The sequence below is a fragment of the Phoca vitulina genome, unplaced genomic scaffold (genome assembly GCF_004348235.1).
Source record: "Phoca vitulina isolate PV1807 unplaced genomic scaffold, GSC_HSeal_1.0 scaffold41, whole genome shotgun sequence".
NCBI lineage: Eukaryota > Metazoa > Chordata > Mammalia > Carnivora > Phocidae > Phoca > Phoca vitulina.
In genome coordinates, this window is record NW_022589744.1 from 6,141,757 (window position 1) to 6,165,227 (window position 23,471).

The following is a 23,471-nucleotide window of genomic DNA, read 5'->3' on the forward strand; positions in this document are numbered from 1 at the left end:
ACCTCAGTTCATGCAGGATGCCATCATAAAAGGGCTTCCCACTGTTTGGCCCCTCGTAGGACTTTATTGTCAGGGGGATAAGCTGGGGGGAGGGAAGTGGTTGCAGACCTCCTCACCCAGCTACCACAAATGTGCCTGAATAATGGGGAGGAAATGTCCGTCATTTGGAAGAAAGAAGATCAGAATAAACATGTAAAAAAACAAAAACCTTGGAATAATTAAGTCATGTAGACTATGTAGGAGGTTAATTAAAAATGGAAGAAATGGATAATTACCAAAATTGGAATGGAACACTAAAGAGATTAGATGATCCAGATGTTCCACCAACACTTAGAGCTGCGACAGGACCATGGCAGATGCGTGCCATGAAAGCCGGCATCAATGACTTTTGAAATATTTGATGATCACTCAAAAGAGGAAACTACAATCAATTCAAAACCAGTGTCAATTGAAATGGTGGGAGACAAAGACCAGAATTATGATCCTGAGTGACGGGAGGGCGAGGGTCTCTTGGCCCAACTCCTGAAGATAGGTTGGCATCATGAGCAGTGAGGTATAGAAGATCTTGCTGAAAACTTTTTCCCAGACTTCCCTGATGTCAAATTTCTTACACATATCTTGGTAGATCCTAAGTCCAAGAAGCACATTCTGTGTGACTAAGAAAGAAGCCCAGGGCAGTATTCTCAGAGCCCACTGCTTGCTTATGTTTTTCCCTGGTCTAGCATATCCTTTACCTTTAAAAGCTCACAGGAGGAGTCTGAGCGTCCCTTCAGACATCTGATCTTGTGTGATCCACACAAGTTCCCAATGTGTTTTAGGAGGCCAGCACTACTTTCATACCAACATCAAACAAGGGTATTATAAGAAATGAAAATTATAGAACAACATGCCTCATAAGCATAGATACAAAATCCTGAGCAAATGTTGCCAAATCAAATACAGATAGTCGTGACCTAATTGGCCATCAACTGGTCCAAGAATGCAAGTCTGGTCAGCATTCAAAAATCAATTGATTTAATTAATCATATTAACCACTAATAATTAATGGTTACTTTACCAAAAGAAAAAATCATTTTGTAAAAATCTACACCTGTTCATAATAAAAACTATCAGCAGACTAAGAAGGGAATTCTTCAATATGATAAAGGATTTTTAAAAAAACACAGCTAATATTACTCTTCATGGAAGAAGTATGGAATGTTTTGCCCCTTTGAGTAGGAAAAAGAAGGATGTCCACAATCAGTGGAGTGTTTTCAGCATTGTATTGGAGGTCTTAGCAGTGCCAAAATGGAGAAAAATGAACTAAAAGACGTAATTAGAAAGTAATGGGTAATTAGAAAGGAAATTGGTATTAAAAAGGGCACGTATTGAATGGAGCACTGGGTGTTATATGCAAACAATGAATCATGGAACACTACATCAATAACTAATGATGTGATGTATGGTGATTAACATAACATAATAAAATTAAATTTAAAAAATATTTTAAAAATATTTTTCTTAGAGAATAAAGGAAAACATTTGGAAAAAACTTTAGATCAAGATATAATATTTAGTATATTACAAAAAAAACTTAAGACTAGAAAACAATTTATCAAAAATACTTTGTATTAATAGATCACATATTTACCCATAAACACAATGAAGACACTGTTACTATATTTTTAGTAAAGATTTTAAAATGAAAAAAAAAAGGAAAAATAAAGACTTATTCAGAGGAATATTTTCATAACATTGGGGAAAACAAAGTATTTTTAAGTCAGGACTAGCCATAAATGAAATTCTGTTCATTAAAAGGAAGTATTACGAGCATGAAACTAAAAATCATAAAATAAGAGAACATGTGTGCATCCGCTGTAGATCCACACAAGTCAATAAACAAAAGGCATACAACTTGATTTTTTTTATGGACAAGAGATCTCAATGCAAAAATATTTCCAAATGGCCAATAAATGTGAAAAGGTATTTAACATCATTAGCCATCAATGCAATGTAAATTAAAATCGTAATAAGATACTTGTGTACACCCACCAGAATGTCTATTATTAAACAGATAGGCAACAATGTGGAAGGCTCAGAATTCTTGCATACTATTGATATGACTCATGTGAATTTGTATGATTACTTTTCATAACTGTTTGGTAGTATCTACTATGGGTAAGTAAGTGCCTACTCTATGACCAGCAGCAATTAGACACTAGGACATCGATACACAGAAATGAATGCTTATTTCTACCAAAAGACCTATAAGTGGATGTTCACAGCAGGCTTATTCATAATAGCCTGAATGGATAAATCAATTACGGTAGATTTATACAGTGAAATACCACACAAAAACAAATAAGAGTGATCAGTTGCCATGTAGATGGATTTCACACATAATGTTGAGTTAACAAAAAGAAAACTAGACATGACCTGTAGAGACACAGAGGCTGTGACTGGGAGGTGGGCTCAATCACGTGCCTCTGTTCATGTGGTGGCTGTAACTGCCCAACCCTTGCTCCTCCTCTCCACCACAGGAAGAACCATGCTGTGTTTCTCAGGAAATGTATAACATTATAGTTATAATATACAACTTTATAATATTATAGTTATAATATAAAGTTATAATATATATTATTATATTATATATAATATATACTATTATATATAATATAATAAAAATATATAATAATATATTATAATATAATATAATAACATATAATATGATAATTATATAATATATAATATATTATATTATATAATATAATGATATATAATTATAATTATATAATATAATTTTAATTATATAATTATATAAAATAATTATATGATAATAATTATAAAATAATAATTACATAATTATTATATATATTATATAAAGTTATAATATTACAACTTTATCATTCTAAAACATTTTTAGTAAGTTATAACATTATATTTCTTTTGTAGAAACATAGGGCATTTAGGGCTTAAATACCTGTGGAAGCGTGACTTCACTGAGGGGTGAAGTTCCTCATCAAAATCATCCAGTTCCTGCTCCTCAGAGAGGTGCAAGAAAACCTCTCCAGGAAAGGGGGGCAAGGAATAGAGAGAGGGATGTCACCCTGCGTCCTGTAGCTCCAAGTGAGTGTAAGGTCTTGCATGTATTGTATACTGATAGTCTACGGATGATATAAAATCACTCACACTGACCCACCTGCTCTAGGCTGGGAGGCAAGAGGCTGTACTCCTCCAGGTTGAAGCTCTATTTAACTGCAGAAGGACGGCCAGGTATTAGGAGCTCATCTTTTTTCAATCTGGATGGTTTATGACATCACCTTAGGGTACAAACAGAAAATACAGGCAAATCTTAAATGGAGTGATGGACAGAGAGTCTTATAGCTAAACACACAAACGTGTTTGCTCAGGTTTGCGGGGGGAAGAGCGTGTGTTATCTTTGGGTGTTGTCCACTTTGTGAGATCTCTGTTTGAGGGAGGAGACATCCTGAGAAGTTTTCCTTCCCTGCACGTGAGCTTTAGTAGACTCGGCACAGCGGCAGGAAGCTGTGGGAAGAAGAAACCTGGGGAAAAGGCAGACATCAGGAGATTAGAGTGAAGACAGCTATGGTTGTCTATGGTTGTCTAAGGAACAGATAGCCTCTTGGGCTTTTTTTCAGAAGCCATTACAGTTTGCCCCTAATAGAGTTGAAAATACTTCTGGTTCAACAAAATAGCCTGGGAGGCACAGTTAGGGTCCCTATTGGAGCCCAGTGGATTGGAAATGGGCCACCACATGTCCCAGGCCAATAGCAGCCACCGTGCCAATCTGGGGTGTACTGTGAATGACCACACGGGCTGGAAAGTTGGGACACTCAGGTTGGAGAAGAGAAAGATGCGTCACAGTGACCACAGATGCTATCAATAGAGGGGAGAAGAATGTCTCTCTTCTTGCTAGATGGGATGCTGCCCAAATCATCAATTGCTTAATAAAGCCAATTAGATCTTCAAATTGACTTTATCCTGGGTATTTTAGATTACATATTATTCATCTCATCTACCTACCTGTCCTGCACTTGGTTTTGTGTCTCCAGTTAACATCCTAATGGATGTGCTTTTACTGGTTCCGTTAAGCCCTAATAACCCTAAAAGCTCACCTGGAAAAAAATATATTTTTTTGATATATAGAAAGATGATAATAGAAAGATTATTAGACATCTCAGTATGTGGCTGGCTCAGTTGGTTAAGAATCTGACTCTTGATTTTGGTTCAGGTCATGGTCTCAGGGTCATGAGATTGAGCTCCACGCTCTGTGCAGAGTCTGCTTGAGATTCTCTCCCGCTCCCTCTGCCCCTCCCCCCACTCACATGCACGCGCTCTCTCTGTAAAATAAGTAAATCTTTTTTTAAAAAGTGTGGAAGGGGATACAACAGATTCATAATAGGAAAAGAAAGCCTGAAAATGAGAGGGAAACACATAAATTCCATGAAGAAAGAAAGAACTTAAGTAAATGGTGTTGTGACAATTAGCTTGACAAATGTAAAAGAAAAAAGTTAGATCCCCACATTGTGCCTCACACAAAAAACAAAGTGTAGGTGGAGTCAAGAGAAAATGTAACAAATAAAACTTCAGAACAGTTGGAAGGAAATACAGAAGAATATATTTTGATTTCCAAAAAGGAAAGAGTTCCTAAAACAGGACACACACAGACACACAATCACAGAGTAAAAATTATAATGTTCAATCATAATAAAATTAAAACCTCAATACAACAAAAGAAATGATAAACAAAATCAAGATTAAGAAAGTTGAAGAGCTGGCAGATGTGTAAAGAAGTTGTCTGAAACAAACAAAACAGAAAAAGGAATATCCAGAATAAAGATCCCTTAAAAATACATTAGTTTTCTTTCTTTCTTTCTCTTTTTAAAGATTTTATTTATTCATTTGAGAGAGAGACAGAGAACACAAGCAGGAGGATAGCAAGCAGAGGGAGAGAGAGAAGCAGACTCCTTGCTGAGCGGGGAGCCTGACGCAGGACTCGATCCCAGGACCCTGAGATCATGACCTGAACTGAAGGCAGATGCTTAAGCATCTGAGCCACCCAGGCGCCACAAAAATGCATTAGTTTTAAAAGTCAAATAGGAAGGTGGACAGGTAATACAAAAGGACAATTCACAAAAGAAGAAAGCTAACTGAGAAGATACTTGACTTCTCTGGAAAGCAAGGGAATACAGCCTCAGAGAGCAATGAATTACTGTATACTCTTATCAGATGGGCAAAGAGAAGGACAATACTCAGCACGGCAGTGGATCTAGGAAAATAAATTCTCACATAGTTCCAGTGGGAAAATAGAGAACACTGGGGATATGGACACACACACACATTCATGCCCAGCAACTCTGCAATTTCTCTTCTAGGTCCATCATCTAGACATATTCTCCCACATGTGCATTAAAGATCTATGTTATTCTTAGTGTAATCCTTATATCTTCAAAAGGCACAGAATCATCCAAGTTCAAAATTCTGGTAAGTTTTCTATTTCAACACTGCAGTATTTTCAAACAAAGTGAAGATTATGTTTTCGTCACAGGGAAAAGAGAATCTGAGAGTTTCCCATCAATTTAGCATAAATAAAATAACCTTGGAGAATTAACAAAGTACCCCTTAAGTTGTGTTAGATAAATCAGTTTCTGAAGATTGGTATTTACCAGTGTATTAACATGGCTAAATATTATGGAGAATCTCAATTAGATTTCAGATGTGTTAATATGTATTTATGGAAACAAGAGACATGTACTTTTTTATTTTTTGAGAGGGAGAAACCGTATGCAGGTGGGGCAGGGAGGGGCAGAAGGAGAATCCCAAGCAGGCTTCACACCCAGCACAGAGTCTGACGCAGGGCTCGATCTCACGACCCTGAGATCATGATCTGAGCCAAAATCAAGAGTCAGTCACTTAACCAACTGCCTCATTTAGCTTTCAATGCTCTTTGCCATACTTGCTTTTTCAGAGGTTCCACTGCTTTGGGACACACCAGTTTGCGAGGTTCTTCATTTTCCCTCACCGAAATCATTTACAGCCTTGTACAACACATTACTGAGGCTTATGCTCTCTTTAAAAAGTTCAAAGAGACATGAACTTCAAACAGAAGTTACTCCAATGCCTACAAATTTTAAAATGTATTATTGACCATTTTTATTGCTAATTTCCTAGATTTCTTCAAGAAGAACAATTTTTGTAGTTTAGTCCAGAGTATTTAATGCAAGACACCAAAACCCCCAAATGAACAAGATCCACTATCTTTAATTCACTTTTTACTTCGCTCCAAGATGATAAAATTCCAAGCAGTTGGCTTAAGGACATATAATTGTAATACAGTGGGGTGATTTGGACAATGTCTAGAAATGTTTTTGATTGTCACACTCAGGTGGAGATTGCTACTAGCATCTAGTGGGTACAGATCAGGATTGCCATTGAATATTCTACAAGACACAGGACAACCTCTCCTTTCTCCCTCCCCCAACAAAGAATTCTCTGGCACAAAGTGTTAACGGTGTCACTGTTGAGAAAAGCACATCTAGTATGAGAAAAATAAACCCAGTATCATTAAAATTATTTATTCATAATCACTGCAATGTTTTCATTTATTAATCCCTTGGAATAAATTATTCTTACTTTCTACTTCAAATACTCCAAACATTCACTCAGTATAACTTTGTAGATCTAAGTTAGGTCATCCCTTCTTGGCTTTTTACAATACAATGAAGGGTGGACTCACTCAAAGGCATCATGTCTTGGGTTGGAAGTTACTGTTATTTGGCTATACTTTGAGGCTGGTGTGGGACAAATGGGTTGAAAGTGAAGGAAGGGTCACCCTTGTAGAGTTGATCCAGGCAAGGACTGCGGACAGGCAGCTTAGAATAGTTCAAAGGTCTTTGGCGATTGCAGCAAGAAATAGTTACTCCAGGGTTTTGTCCCCACCCATTTCCTGGCATGATCTGTGTTAGTTAACGTCATGTTGACTATCTGTTGTAACAAACAACCCCACAGTCTCAGCAACCTCAGTAGCTCAATGCCACAAAGTGTTTTGTAGGGGTTTCACTTTTTGGTTTTGCACTGGAGTGTGTGTAGGTGTGTGTTTCATGCCTTGGTCCTGCACAGTCCAGGGAGCTCTGTAGGCAGCTCATCTCCAAATGGTGACTCCCAGGCTAGGTGCCAGAAAACTTGGTTTCTGGTGACGTCTCTCTTCCTGGCTTGCAGATAGCCACCTTGCCGTGTCCTCATGTGAGTGCACAGAGATATGGTGTCTCTTCCCCTTCTTGTAAAGATACCAATGCTATTATGGCCCCAATCTTAAGATCTCACTGAACCTTCATCTCCTTAAAGGCCCCATCTCCAAATGCAGCCACACTGGAGTTTGCGGCTTTAACAGAAGAATTTCAGGGGAACACAAGTCAGTCCATAAGAGCTAACAACAGCAATAGTAGCAAGAACAACAAAAAAACTTACCTAAATAAGAGTATACAAGTATATTGCACTGATTTTAAGGTGTTACAGGGTCACCAGTTGGAGAGGTCATAACATACATAAACATGAGAAATTAAGATCTGCATAGGAGTAGACCCTTGCATCATAAGAAAACATATAAAATCAGAAATATGTTTCCAAATTGTAAGATATGTCATTTTTAAACTTTCCCCCACTCGATTATTCAAATTCTTACTGAAATTACTTATTTTAACAGGTTTCAAATTTCCTTGACAGTCACAACAGACAAAACATAGACTGTACAACATAAAATGTGAAAAATGACAGAAAAGGAAAATCCGTTTATTATGAATAAGCAAACAACAACAAAAACAAACAAACAAACTCTGAATTACAAAACACAAATACTTGTTGGGATGAGCGCCAGGTGTTTATATGGAAGTGCTGTGTCACCGTATTGTCCACCTGAAGTTAACATCACACTGTACGTTAACTAACTGGAATTTAAACAAAAACTTTAAAAAAAGCAAATACTGTGCTGTTCTGTAATCACTGCCTCTCTTTCCCCTAAAATCAGGATTCGGTCTTACTTTGTACTTGTGCACTTTATTCAAAAGGATAAGAAAATATTCAAAGTTTTGATGTTGAAACAAAGAAAATAAAGCAACCTCTGTGTCATCTTGAGAGATCCAAACATTCTACAACAAATGCATTTTCGATTTACCTCCGTATGACATGTGGGATTTAGTTGCCGGTACAGAGGCCCCATGGTCCGGTTTTGAGACGGTTCTCACTGCCTTTTCTCCTTAGTCCTACTATCCCTCATGTTATTGAGAAAAATGGGGACATGAGTTTCAAAAGCATTTTGTAGCATATCTGAGATAAGATATATTAATGACATAAAATATTATCTTTAAAAAGAGGCATAAGACTAAAAAGAAACATAGGGTATTTGGGGCTTTAAGGGTCTTCCTGTGGGAGGAGTTTCCTCTTCACTGAAGGGTCAAGTTCTTCCTCAAAGTCATCCAGCTCCTGTTCCTTGGAGAGTTCCAGGAAAACCTGAGACGGACAAGAAATAAAGAGGGAGAGAGGCCACACTGCCTCCGTAGCTCCAAGTGAGTGCAAAGCGTCCGCTCACGCTGTACATTTATAGTGCATGGATGAACCAAGACACGCACACTGACCCACCTGCTCCAGGGTGGACTGGGAGAGGCTGTACTCCTCCAGGTCGAAGCTCTGTTTAACTGCAGAAGGACGGACGGACGTTAGGAGTTCATCTACTTTTTTATTTGGAGAGTTTTACCAAGTTATGCACAAAATCTACATACATACAGATTTTAAACATGAAGGATAAGGTAATAAATATTCTCAGACTAAATATGGAAAGACAGGTGCTCACCTGGGCAGCACATATGCTAAATATGGAAAGGCAAATTCACCCTGTGGTCTTGTACAGGACGGAAATACTCTCCCATTGTCTTAGAGTTTGGGCCGGGGCATACCAGACTGGAAAACAATGTGCAAGGTCCCAGACCACCTATGCCAGGTGAGTGGAGAGACAGTTCCCCCCTGTGCTAGAACACTACCATGTGCCCCTCAACATTTGCCTTCACTCTCTCTACTCTGCTCTTTGCTTTACCGGCTGACTTAAGAGGCTTTTTCTGGTGGTTTCCACCAGTGGTAGCTCATGAGGAGGGACAGAGGAGAGGGGAGGTCAAGGCCTTTATTCCTTCACTCCCTCCCTGATATCAACTTTGTCCCTTGATTGAAAGTCACTGCTTCTCACGAGGTCACAAATTCTACATGATTCTACTCCCGGGTTCCAGCCATTGCTTCCTCTCTTAGTCCCTTTGGACCTGAGAATGGCAACACTTCTGCTAAGTCTAGCCTTGGGTCATTGCACTGTGCCTTGCCCCTTGGCAAATGGTCCCTGCCTAAACCAAACTTTGTCAAATTATCCTAATTTTGAGTTGACCATCTGTTATCAATGTGGACTGTGATTAAGACCCCCAAATGTGCAGATACATAAAAGGAAGAAAATAATGAACCGAGAGGTAAGACTAGAAAGCAAAGGTTTCTTGTGGGCAGTTGTCCAGATTGCTGTGGCATTTCCTTTCTCCCCTCTGTGGACAGAGGATCTGGTGGGATTGACCTGTAATCAGGGGACATGGGATTGGGTCCTTGCCTCAAGTCTGGGAACATGTAAAAAATTGTGGACAGTGATGGCCCTGTACTTGCAGAGTTTGGAGAGGCCAAGATGCTGCATCCAATGGAGGTCCTCCAAGAGATCTCTTGGAAAGGCAAGGGAATTCCAAGAAGTGGCCCAGAGGCTGCAAGAGACCAAGAGACCAAGAGGAGAAGGCATCACCCACCCCAGAGTAGAAGCTTTAGTCAGAGGTTACAGATGGGAGGGAGAGGGAGTCTTCAAGGAACTCCTCTCTGCACAGGAGGCCCTCATGCCATAGTCCGGCTCTAATGAGCAAATCAAGCTTTGCTGTCATATCTTTTCTTCCCTCTCCTTACACTCCACACCAGAGAGGCTCAAAAGATCGGATGAGCAGAGGAGGAATAAGATAAGAAGGGAGATAAAACCAACCCTCCCACCTCCCTAGCTTGAAGTCTCCAAATATTAAGCAACTAAGCAACTCTGACCTGGAGTGGGCATGCGAGGCTGGAGTTCTGTGCAGTTTGCAACACCCCAAAGCGATCTGATGCTATGGGGGAATGAGTCTATGTAGCAGGACACAGGAATAGTCACAGGACATGGGTTGTGCTCACACACTATGGGATCTACCTCATTCAATAAATGTATTGCAGCTGAGAAGGTAACTGTGTCTCACCTAACATTTGGAGGGAAAAAAAATGCTAACTTACATTTCCACGACATAGTGGGGTGGAAAACTGTGATAAAAAGTTAGGTTACCCCCCCAAAGCAGAACTTTAGTTTTTTGTTTGTTTGTTTGTTTGTTTGTTTAAAGATTTTATTTATTTATTCATGAGAGACAGAGAGACAGAGGCAGAGGGAGAAGCAGGCTCCCAAGGAGCAGGGAGCCCGATGTGGGACTCGATCCCAGGACCCTGGGATCATGACCTGAGCTGAAGGCAGACGCTTAACCATCTGAGCCACCCAGGTGCCCTCAGAACTTTAGTTTTAGCAAATGAAACACAGCAGGAGGAATCTGAGGTGGGAGGGAACATGTTTAAAAGCAGAAACATTAGAAGGCTCTGAAGAAAAGGCTCACTGTACTCTAGGGATGTCTTTGTGGACACTCCAGCCCTAAATGCCAACGATCTCTTCCCTCTAGAGTCTCATTCAATTAGGACAGGACTTCTCAACCTTGGCACTGATGACATTTTGGTCTGGTCCTTCTTTGCTGTGGGAGGGAGTGGACCTGTGTGCATTGTAGGATGTTTAGCATCATCCGGGGCCTTGACCTACAAGATACCAGTCGCACCCCCCAACTCCAGCCCCAGTTGTGACAACCAAAGGTATCCACAGACATTACTGAATCACTCATGGTTGAGAACCATCATTAAAAGTCTTAATACTTCTTATACTGGTTTTAAGCAAGATTTGAATTTCTCTGTTTCCTGGAGTCCAAATGGTCACTCTTACCTATCTCTAATTTGAAGAAAGCTTGCGATAAGGGGTGCACATCCTCAACAGGCAACTTATAGACCATCAGGGAGGAGTACCTGCCAGGAATGGAGAGGGAGGCTGAGCTCCATGTTTCAAGAAGACAACCATTACTGGATGCATGTCTAAAAAGCAGCAACATCACCAACAATTTATCTCAATGTACGTGTCTGCAGAGCCATGGATGCAGTGATAGTGGGAATGTTCTTTAATCAACAAGAAGTCACTTTATTCAAGCAGAAGCAGGAGGGGGCTCTCACAGTAGGGCTTCCTTTTACTCTTGGGAGGAATGGGAGACAGAGGAGACCAGCAGCACTTGCACCCCAAGATGGTGAGAGGCAGGATGACTTATCATCCTTCTTCCTTAGTGAGAAGAGAATAGCATTTAAGTACAAAGAACTAAGTTCACCTCCTGGCTCCACCACTAGGATTTGGCATGATCAAAACGACCTCAAGTGCCATTACCGATAATAATAAAAATGCTAAGAGCCACCACTCACTGAGCTTTGACTGATGCCTGGCACCGGGTCCCAGCTTCAGACAAGTGGTCGCATTTAATGGGGATGGTTTTACCCTCTAGAAAGGATCCAGATGACCAAGGTCCATGCACACATTAGGACCTGGCCCATGATAGAGCTGCCAGGAATGTGAATTCCCTTACAACAATCAGCTTCCCAATCAGTACTTTGCTCTCTTATATCCCTCCTGTGGAAGGAAATTCCCGTGGAATTGGGCCTTTCTCTAATAATTAATCAAGAAATAAAATCACAGTTAATTAATTAGAGATTAGCCTCTAATTCATTAAGTCACAATTACCATAGAGTTAAAAAAAAAAAAAAGAAGAATGATCAAGTAAAGCTTTTATTTCTCTTTGCCATAATAGAAAAACAAAAAAGATGAAACAAGCCAACCCCTGTGTTCACCTTTCCTGCCGAGCAGCTTGGGGGAAAAGTCTCAGAATTTCACAGTGGAGGGGCTCCACCTGGGCAGGGGTCTTCACCTTCATCTCTAGCAGATACTCTTTACCAAATTTGCTTTTCAGGTGTTGTATGGAACCGATACATCTGGAGGTAGGAGGAGGATGAAGTCAAGGAAGAGAAGGAGAAGATAAATCGATTGCCAGTGACTTTCAGCCTCTGGAGTCCAGGGCCAGGCCACTCCAGCCCCTGACAGTGATAACCCTGTGCAGGGAAATGTCCTTTGCTCAAGGCCCACTGGGAGCCAAGGGTGGGTTTGGATGGGCACCCACCTCAGCCTTCCGGACACCATGATGGCCACGCGGTCACACACGGCCTCTGCCTCTGCCATGTAATGAGTGGTCAGGAGGGCGCCCCTCTCCGTGTTCCTAAAGGTGGCCCGGATCGCCTGCCTAAAGGGAGGTTAGGGGCAATGCCAGCTGGTGGCGATGCTCAACGTAAGACGTCTTCGCATCTTTTAAACATGTTTTACTAGCACACACGAAATAATTAGTGAATTCAGTTTAGACAAAAAAAGGAGTTTTGGAGGGACAGCATTCATGTAAATACCCAAACTATCGGGTGGGGTAATATAATTCAGAACATGGCTGGTGCTGAAGGTAGAAGATAATATTGGGTAAAAGGTTATTTAGAAAAATGCTGAATTCCAAGGATATGTATGAGAGGGCAGTGGGAAGAAAGAGAGAAAACGAGGAGCACTTATTTAAAAGCATGATAATAATGATATAAACCCTAAAATACAAAACAGCAGATTTCAGAATCGTCCTAAGAACTTGGGATTTTTTTTCCTCATAAGAACTGTGTATCAGGTGATGTTGTAGAAATTGAAACTGAATAATAGACTGATATGGTTGGGTATAAAAATGGGCCATGCATACTCCGAAGATCTACCATGAAAACAAGATTCTTAAGAGTATTAGGGTGTTAGAATTATCTTTTTCTCCTTAATAAAAACTGGCTGTGATAGGGCATCAGATTTTTTGCCCTTAATATTGCATTTCCTGATAATGGGTTGTCTTTTGCCTTATAAACAATGATTTTGAAGACTAGTTGTTATAGGACTAATCAGTTCACTTAGGATTACTCATGACATCTCCTCACCACATCTGCTGCTGCCCCTCGGGGTCCATGCCCGTGGATGGCTCATCCAGAAGCACCACCGATGGGTTTCCCAGGATGCTCAGCGCGAAGCACACCTGGAACAAGAGGAACAGCATGTCTGGCACCGACCTATGGGGTGTGCAGAGTAACACCGAGCCCTGTTCCTACCTTCCTCTTTATTCCCTCGGATAAGGTCTTCACGGGCAGCTTCAGCTGGTCCTGCAGCTTGAGCGCATCCACCAACCTGGAGGAAGCAGAGTGAGTCAATCCACATTACCCCCACACTATGAGGAATGTGTGTGGGGAATGGGTAAATCAGAACAAACACTATATTAGAGACATTTTTAAAAAGAGTATTCAGAATGATCATAAAATTGAAACTACCTAGGATACTTTATGAGCCTTTTATAGTGGTCAAATTCATATTTTTCAATGACATCTTTCCATATTAAGGAATAATCAACAATATTTTTCTCTCCAGGCTTAATACAACACTCCACTAGCTTCTTGATAACTACATCTTCTCCCACAGGTGTGGAGTCATTGGTTAGAATCTCCCTTCCTTAATTCTGTGGGAACATCTTTCCTATCACATCCCCCCAGTAGAGAACCAGTGTGTCTCCCCCCACGTACTGTGTGATGGTGACCGTGGCGTCCCCTTTCTTCAGCCCTTTGATGGCGGCGAACACCTCTAGATGTTCCCTCACTGACAGGTTGGGCCAGAGCACGTTCTCCTGAGGACAGTATCCCAGGAACCCGAGGGAGTCCCCCTCACTGCTCCCTTTCAAAATCACCTGCACAAAAAGTTCATTCCCACATTCAGTCCAAAATTGTGTATACACACATATGGGCACATGAGTGCATAATTCAGTGATGTCCTCCTCGTACACACACAGCTGCCAAGAGTACAAATGTAAATAAGTGATCACTTAGCTGTAGGCGAAAGATGGCAAAAACTCAATAAATCAAAAGGAACATATTCCACATTGTCATATCTCTCTATAGACTTTATTTCCAAGTCCATTACCTTGGTTGGATTCAGGGTGGCTTACTTGGTTGTTCATTGTTTGACTTCCTTCACTGATCCAAACATTCAAAGGAGTAGATACTTGTTGAGGATTCTATTTCCCCAATGTTAAACTAGCTATAATTATAGGATTTGTTGCGCAAGTTTATTGTGAGCATTAAAAATGGCAGTGGTTCTCAATCAGGGGCAATCTTCTTTCCAGAGAACATTTGGTAATGCCTGGAGATGTTTTTGGTTGTTATACTTGGGTGCTGCTGGAATTGAGTGGATAGAGACCAGGGATGCTGCACAGGACAGTCCCTCACACACACGCACAAAAAAACCTAGACCAAAATGTTACCAGTGCCAAACTTAAGAAATCCTGAACTAAGATAATAAATGAGAAGTCCTTGGCACTAGTCTGGCACAAAGGAACCAGTAAATACTAATAAATAGCATTTATTATTTTAATGAGCCAATCACTGTGCTATATGACAATATTAACAGGTCATGTGTACCAGTGCTTACTATGTGCTAGAATCTAAGCATTTTATGTGTTTTGAATTACTTTATCCTTAGAAAAATCCTATATGACTCAGGTATTAGTTTTATCATCCCTGTTTCACACAGGAGAAAAGTAACATGTGCATAGATTTAGTAGCTTGCAGAAGGTCACACAAGGTAAACCTGGGAGTTAAAGCTGGACTCTGCCTTCAGAATCCAAGCCCTTGACCCCAACTCTATGTTGTCTTTCCCCAATATAAAGGAGGAGAGAACTAGTTAATGTGGGCTCACAGAGCTTTCAATCTAGACAGAGAAATGGAAAATAAAAACAAGTAGATGCATATGGGGATGAATTATAGCCCCTGCTTAATGCTTTCAAGGCAATAAACGTGATAAAGAATAAAAAGGGAAGATCCAATGTAGCCATGAGTGTAGTCAGGGCAAATCCTTTTGCGGAGGTAAATTTTAAAGTGATGAGAAGGAGGTAACCAAGTACAAAACCGAAGGAGGAGCACTCTAGCCAATGGAAAAATAAACCCAAAGGTCCTACAGAGGGACGATGACCAAAGGCCAATGTGAGCAAGGGATGAGCAGAGCCCAGATCTTACAGGGCCTTTTTTGGCCATGCTAAAGATTTTGGATCAATTCTTTTTTTTTTTTAATTTTTTATTGTTATGTTAATCACCATACATTACATCATTAGTTTTAGATGTAGTGTTCCATGATTCATTGTTTGTGCATAACACCGATTTTGGATCAATTCTAAGTGAAGGATGATAAGCAGGATAGTGACATGATCTCATCTGCATCTTTTAAGGACTGTTCTGGCTGCTGTGTGAGGCAAGAGGAGAAATGGAAAGACAATTCAGAAACTTATGTTGCAATCCACACGCCTACACAACCTCTCTTCATGGTCCCACTCCCTCTGCCCTCAACCTTCTGTCAAATGTCAGCAGCAGGTCCTCCTCAGTGTTGTAGTCCCTGTGGATCTCCGGCCATCATGTTATCCAACTTGGCCTAGACGTACTGCCAAGTGACATTCACATACCATTCTAGCTTTTGATTGGGACTTTAGACAATCCTTATTTTTTTTCTCTAATCTATGACCTCTCTTTTCTGAATAAATCCTGGATCTTGGCAATTCAATTCAACAAATTCTTAGGATACATAAGTCAACAAAAAATAAAAAATAAAAAACCCAAAGATCTCTGACCTGAATAAAGCTAATGTTCAGCTTTACTTTTACCAAAACACTTCCTTTTAATGTCACTACTTTTCATTCAATAAAACATATGGTGTAGATAACATGGAGCCCTTTTTGGCAGCTCACCATTTTTGGAATTAAGGAGAGAAGTTTTTAATTAATCCTCTTCATTCCATGCATAACTCAATGGATTCATAAGAAAGGATCGTTTACATATTTTTAAGACTGTCATCAATGTTCACGGGTTAATGCTTGTTCAAGGCAGCATTAATGACCATATTTCTGTGTGGTTTACTGACCTGCCCTGCGGTTGGATTTGTATCTCCGATTATCATCTTAATAGTTGTACTTTTACCAGCTCCATTGTGTCCTAAGAGCCCTATAACTTCACCTGAAAGAAATAGGTATGCTTAGAACTTCAAGTAATTACAATAAATCTAAAAGCAAATACTATTGGAGGGCTCACTATGTGTCAGGCTCTGTGTCGAGTGCACGAATGCATTAATTCATCTGTTCTACACACACACACACACACACACACACACACACACACACACAAACCCCTAAGCATTGTTACTGGCTTCAATTTATAGGCAAAGAAACTGAGGGGTAAGGAGGATGTATAACTTGCTCATGCCCATGGTCATACAGCCATTGAGATGCTAAGCTGGAACAGAAACAAATTTTGGTCCCAAAGTCTGTTGCATTTAACAGACACTTTCACAAAATGTGCTCTTTGTTAGAATGGAGACTGCACTGCTGTGTCCCAGTGAGTTCCCTCTTGCGTATATTCCCTGTTGTGAAATTAATGGTACTTTGAAAGCTATAACATCCTTCTTAACTGCCTCCTTTTTTTCTTTTCTTTTTTTTTTTTTGGTGTTCTTTTTTTGTTTGTTTGCCTGTTTCAACAGAACAGACAGAACTGTCTTCTTAGGCAAAGAAAAAGCACTGTTATTATAACTGAGGCTTTTAAGCAGGACAGATCTGTGTGTGCCTGTGGATGAGTGGGCTGCCTTTCATGATTATCAATAGATGGCCCCAGATTCGGGTACTATTATTTCCTCCCAAAGACCTCATCTTGGGAGGTCAAGATAGCTCTGCCAACAGTTAAAACTACTGTCTCCAACCTTTTTTAACACAGAAAGAGACATTTCTTATGGCCACTTTTTTCTTCCTCTTAGCAAAGCAGTTTCTCTTTTTGCCTGCATATTCCTTCCGTAGACAGCTAGCAATGATGACGGGTTTCTGTAGAGACAAGTAAATAACAATGGGGCTTTATTCTTACCTTGAAATGAGTGAGTGCACCATATTCCTTCCAACCACATTTTTCCCTGTACAGAATCATGACTCAGACAAGTCCTTCCCCCAGAAACTGCCATTTTCAAGTGAAATTTCCCAATCTATATTCCTGCAGGGAAATAACATTTGCACCGTATCGCATGATCTGTGCTTCTCTTTCTCAGAAAATAGGAATAGAGACATCCACCAAACCGATAGGACTGTTAAGACACACACTCACACACACACACATGCACACATGCACACAAACACACATACACCTCAGATGGACTCCCTCCTCTTGCAGTAAGCTTTACTCAGTTCATAAGACTCACAATGTCTTACTTAGGTTTTGTAATGTGTAGCTTTTCTTACCCAAAATACAACCCTGAAAAATGAATTAACAAGTCTGTGCCTGTGTGTATGTGTGTATTTCCCTTGTTCTATCTCTGTGGACATTGCATATTCAGTGAAGTCAAGTGATGAGCTATGTGTGTAAGGACGAAAGAACCACAAAGTGTTTTTCAAAATATTGATGCATGTTTTTAGTCGTTCTACCTCATCAAAGTCTTCAACAGTCCCAGCATTTGTGGTTCTCCTTCTTTCTATCTGAACATCTTCATCCTCTCCTTCGGGTTCTTCTGGGTTTGGAAAAATGCCACTGCTTCTTGGAGAAATTCTAAAATCAAAACAGTGTGATAATAACAGGTTTCCAGTTGAAAAACTTGTAGCAAAAATGAGCTTTCTGTAGACTGCTCTCAATTATGTGAATGGGTTCACTGTGAGTACAACATAACCCCCATTTTTCAGCTCTGTGCCATGCGCCTTGCAAACAACCTGGTTTCCATGACGAGTCAAGTGATGCAACTCTTGCTTTTTCCCTAGGTTTACTTTTCCTTGTTGGTTGTGACTTTTAAAAAACATAATAATAATAAAACAGGACACATTCTCTGGCAAAAGATTTTGGGGCACAGTTGTGTGAGAAAGGCATCTAGGAACTGTAATTTTGGCACAGATATTTTGGAATTCTGAAGACTTTGCGAGAACTGTGGATTGAAACATTTGGAATTTGAGACATATCCCAGAAAATCCAGGACACATAATCACCAGTATGTGAGCACTGTCACTTTTTAGGAATGTTTCAGAATCACTCCTTCCTGACTGCTATCTATCCAGTTATTTCCTTCATCACCCCCACCACTGATTACTGCTGATTCTCATCTTCTCCCTCCGTCATGCCATCACAAATTGCTGCTGTCTGCTGATTCTTGTCACGCTCCTGCCCTACCACCTACTTTACAGTTGAACTTGATTCATATTTTGTGAGTTAGGTGAGGTTTCCAAAACACACCTGTCTTGATTTCCCATTATGTAATTTGCAAAATCTTTCCTACACTTCTCTATTCCAACACCCTCTAAAATTCACCTTTAATTTAATTTTCCATTATTTTCCAATACAAACTTTCAAGTTCTTTCTAGCTGTCTACTCAAATCTACAGGAAGGTGGCATTTATATCAACTTCTGTTCTTTTGCTCAGACTACCCTACCTTCCTGGACTGGCTACACTTACCAATTGTTTATCTATACTTACCAATTATTTTAAAGATTTTATCTTTCATATATAACTTTCTTTTAGTATGTCAATGAAATTCCTTAATTTTTCAGCATCTCACGTGTGCTGATGTGGCTTCCCTCATTAGATTGTAAGCTCATTAAAATATCGTGAATTATAATAATTTTGTACACTATACAATTCCTAAAAGAACAATCCTGTGCAGTTATTTTTACTCAATTAACTTAAGCATATTAAAATGTTTTTAAACAATGAATATTAAATAAAACATGAAATTGTATTTGAATTTTCTCAACCTGAATGCGGGATCTTTTCTCATTGATTTCTTCCTAAAGTTCGCTTCCAGACACCGGAGAACAAAAACAAAAATGCAAAAATGAAGGTAAGGCTAAGGGGAGAAAAAGACAATCAATATTAGAAATCACCATAAAAACAAGTTCAATATTGGAATTTATTTAAGGAGTTTGATCATATGTACAAAGATAGATCTGATAACATTTTGACAAGTTTGAAAGACAATCGATTTAATATCCAATGAAACTCTCAGAGCTAGCTTCACTGTTCTTCAGAGAAGCTGTAATAGACAAGATAGTAGTAAGTTGGTACCCAGACTATTCATGTCATTGAGAGTTTGGGCTCCACACTCCATGTCAGATGATTGTTATAAAGAAAGCGGTCCAAATTTTAAAGCCTCTGTGGTGTGTGTGTGTGTGTGTGTGTGTGTGTGTTGCTTCAGATGCCTAAAATACTGCATTTTTAAGTGCCAAAGTTAAACTTTTTAACTTAATGCTAAGCAAACAAATGTGTCCCCCTCATGCAAGAACATTTAAATGGAAATGTATTCTTACTATTAGCAGTGCCAGAAACACAACTTGATGTTCTGAAGCTCCTAAATAATCCATGGAGTCAGGAGAAATCTGTAAAATGAGGAAAAGTAGGTTTAGATGAACCTTTATCTGTTCTCAAATCTCATCTCATCTCATGTAAGATACATTAATGTCCTTTTAATGACTTTGCCAGCGTTCTCTCGTGCATCAGGTAAAAGTCGATTTCCGACTGTGCTATGTGTCTTCCTTGCTTCCAAAGTCACTCAGTAACCTCCTCTCCTGTGCTGGCCTAGAGGCTCAGATGCTTTTAGAACACTGTGAGTCAGCATGATTCTCCGTGCTAAGAGAATCCTGGGTGGTGCTGGGGACCATTGAAGCCATGGGCAAGATCTGTCTTAAGACAAACCCTCTTCCCTAACTTTTACCTGCTTTTCTCCCTACATTTGTGCTCCTTCCCTAAGAGCCCTGGAACCAGTACATTGCTCTGTCCCTTGCTCCACCCACTCTTAAGAATAATCATGACAACTCTTCATGCTAAAGACAAAACTCTTCACCTGGAATTTGGCATGGTTTTCATTAGATTTACAACACATGCATAATATACAGAATATACATGCATAATACATAAGTGCATGATTTTCATTAGATTCACAATACATTCTAAAACATCCCCCAACTCCCTTAGTAAATAAAGAGTAAAGAGCCAATTTTGTTTCTTGAGCTGTATTTCCCAGGACTTTTTTCTGAGCAATGTTAAGCTGACATAGGAAATCTCTATCACAGCCATCCATCATCTAGAAAAGATGATTATATTTTTCTCATTGAATGGTTTTCCAGGACCCTGACATTATTTCAAATAATCTTGTTCTCCTATGTGCCTCTGTCACCCGCTTCCAAACAATGTACCACATCCAAAATCAACTTCAGGCACCCTAATCTTTGTCCTGTCTACTATGTTTTATTTTTTCAGCTTCCTTGCTCTACTATCCTTACTCCATAATTTGGAGTTGGTGACCCTCCAACCCACCAACCCCACCACTGTCCCACTGTCCATAAACCCCCTCATCTCCTTAACTTCATCATTCCCCAGCTTAGAATCTCCATGGTCCATTGCTACAATCCCTCCTTATACAGAACCACTGCTCATTGCCACATTGATTGTACCTTTATCCTTTTCTTTGTCAGACTCAACTGGGAAAACATTAACCCTGATTGAACCCAACTCCACCTGCCCTGAACTGCATCTGGGAAGGAGACTATGATAAGAGAAACTATCAGCTTTGCTGACTGCACTTGCAAAGTAGGGCAAGGGGTCTTTTAATACTCCCTGTCAATTCTACTGGTGATCTACTTTCTGAAATAAATGTTTACATCTTTTCCTCTATCCTCAACATCCCAACACCCCTGTTCACCTCACTTTAAGTTGATAACTTCATCTCTTTCCCTAAGAAAGGAGGATCACTCAGAAGAGAATCATGCGTTTACTACCATCAAAGCCACTAAATGATCTGCCTCTGGCTATGATCTTCATAAATAGATGAGATGTTCTTGCTTTGATGGAAAGCAACCTCTCTGCTTGGGTGCTATATGTTTTTTTTTTCTCAGCTATTCAAGAAGTTGGCTTCTTAGGTAGTTCATGTCTCTCTTTTCATCAAAATTTTCTCTCCTATAAGCACGTTATCTCCCTTCTTAAACAAAAATGTAGTTTCCTCATCCATCTACTTTCCCATCTGTTACTCTTTTCAGTGAAACTAGAAGTAGCTGTCTCTATTGCACTACTTCCTCATATCACAGTATCTACTAAGCTCGCTCTTGTTAGGTTTGGTGTTCACCCTTTCCTTGAATTCTGTCTGGTTAATACCACCGATGACTTTCATGTAGTCAAATCCAGTGGTCTCTTCTCAGTCATCAACTTTCTAGATCTCTCGTTTGATGGTTGAATCACTCCCTCCTTCCTGAAATATTCTTTACTGCCATCTGGCTCATATCCTTCTATACGGATACTTTAAGTGTTTAAGGAGAGTTTCTGAGAAGAGATTCTGGCAATCAACAGTTCCCCACTTTTTCTCCTACCTCATGGGCTCCTCCTCAACCTGACTGGCTGACTCTTCTTACCAATCTTTAAATTTTGGAGTCAAGGCCAAATCTTTGGCCCACTTTTTATTCGAACTATACTTACTCTGTAGGTTATATTATCTAGTGCCATCACTTAGATATCATTTATATGCTGATGGATCTCAAGTAACCACATGCTGGATTTCAGACTCATACATCCTACTGGCTACGTGGCATTTCCCATTATGTGCCTATTAGGAATCTTAAACCCAATATGTCCAAAATTAACAGAAAAAGTACATCTCATTAGCCTCCCAGTAGGGTCATTTGGTCCCAGGAGTGAGGGTTATCACGAGAACTATAAAATTCCACTACTGCAGAACCGCCCTTGACCTTCATGAACCAAAGCAAAGCTTCTTATTAAATAACATGACTCTTGCCTGTGGTAAGAGAATGACCTTTCCAAGACAGAGATTTCAAATTTTGTAGATAAGGACTCTACCTACATTTCTACAATATCCTAGGCTATCTCCAATGCCACACACTTCATGACCTGAGGACAGGTGTGAAATTACTTACCTCAGAGAAAATGAATAGAGAACCAATCAGTGTGAAAGGTGGTATTAATATGGTGCAGAGAAATAACCCTAGAAATCCATATTCATTTAGATCCGTAGCAACTATCGAGAAGATGGTGATCTAAAAAAAAAAAAAAGCATCCTAATTTCACTAAAGTGTAAAAAATCTGAATTTTAGTATGTTTTCCAAGAGGGTGGGAATTCATCTTGTAAATGTTCTTATTTTCAACTTTCCCCTCACACGGCAGTACTGCCACCATGTTTTTTTTCTTTGCGACACAAGATTCTATCAGAATTCTGTATTTGATTGACTATGACATTTTTAAGACACACCAGGGCTTCTCAAATTCAGTGTGCATGCAAATCAGTTGGAGTTCTTGCTGAAATTCAGAATCTGACAAGAGGGCTCTTTATCACACATTGCTCAGCCTTTTTCTTTTTTTTCATTTCACAGGAGGTCATGGACATCTGTTGGGGTTTAAATATACCAGTTATTCATTTTCACAGCTGCATAGTATTTCTTTGAGTGGATATGCAAGAATTCAACAATTTTGCCTTTAGAAAATGTGTTGTTTCAATTTCTCTGCTCCTATAAATAATGGCATACATAAATCCTTATCTATTGACACTCTTAATCTTTATTTTTTTTAAGATTTATTTATTTTATTTTAGAGAGAAAGAGAGAGACTGAGCACAAGTGGGAGGAGCTGAGGGAGAGGGAGAGAGAATCTCAAGCAGACTCCACACTGAGCATAGAGCCGGACATGGGGCTCCATCTCACAACCCTGAGGTCATGACCTGAGCTGAAACCAAGAGTCTGGCACCTCACTGACTGTGCCACCCAGGTACCCCAACACTCTTAGTCTTTTAGGAAAGATTCTGAGAAATGTAAATGCAGGTTAAAATTTATGTGGATTCACATTTTCAACAGTTACTAACAGATTATTTTTCAAAACGATGGGGACAGTCTATGCTCTTATGAACATGAATGGGTGTGCATGTTACACCACCTCACTGACACTGGGTGCTATAATTAATTACTGTAGGTGTCCTTGTTTTATTGCTGATATTAGGTGAATAGCTGCATAAGTTTACTATGTACTGTAATATTTGCCATTGGTTTTTAGTAATTTGTCCTTCCTGTGCTTATACATTTTACTGGGCATTTTTAAAGGAATTATATGGTGTTTTCTTAATTCATGCAGTTTTCCTCTCTTAGTTTGAAAGCTCCTAATAGTGAACCATCATCTCAATCTAAAATAAATCATACTGGACTATTCCTCT

At 39.7% G+C, this 23,471-nt stretch overlaps 1 protein-coding gene across 4 annotated transcripts in view; it reads right to left on the reverse strand.

The window, feature by feature from the left end:
- Positions 1-6,212: 6,212 nt before the first annotated feature.
- ABCA9 (ATP binding cassette subfamily A member 9) overlaps positions 6,213-23,471 on the reverse strand; it is a 61,368-nt gene continuing 44,109 nt past the window's right edge. For 2 of the 4 annotated variants that reach the window (XM_032429539.1, XM_032429537.1), the window contains 13 exons: positions 22,189-22,308; positions 19,576-19,644; positions 19,024-19,115; positions 17,712-17,832; positions 17,003-17,120; positions 16,175-16,266; positions 13,795-13,955; positions 13,330-13,405; positions 13,162-13,256; positions 12,333-12,452; positions 12,007-12,147; positions 11,063-11,142; positions 8,823-9,776 (listed from right to left, as the gene is read on the reverse strand). In XM_032429539.1, coding sequence (XP_032285430.1) covers positions 9,406-9,776; positions 11,063-11,142; positions 12,007-12,147; positions 12,333-12,452; positions 13,162-13,256; positions 13,330-13,405; positions 13,795-13,955; positions 16,175-16,266; positions 17,003-17,120; positions 17,712-17,832; positions 19,024-19,115; positions 19,576-19,644; positions 22,189-22,308 — 1,656 coding nt within the window. In that variant the 3' untranslated portion in view covers positions 8,823-9,405. Of the gene's footprint in view, positions 8,506-8,634; positions 8,691-8,822; positions 9,777-11,062; positions 11,143-12,006; positions 12,148-12,332; positions 12,453-13,161; positions 13,257-13,329; positions 13,406-13,794; positions 13,956-16,174; positions 16,267-17,002; positions 17,121-17,711; positions 17,833-19,023; positions 19,116-19,575; positions 19,645-22,188; positions 22,309-23,471 lie in introns of those variants that run through there. The other 2 variants (XM_032429540.1, XM_032429538.1) reach the window with 2 other exon arrangements.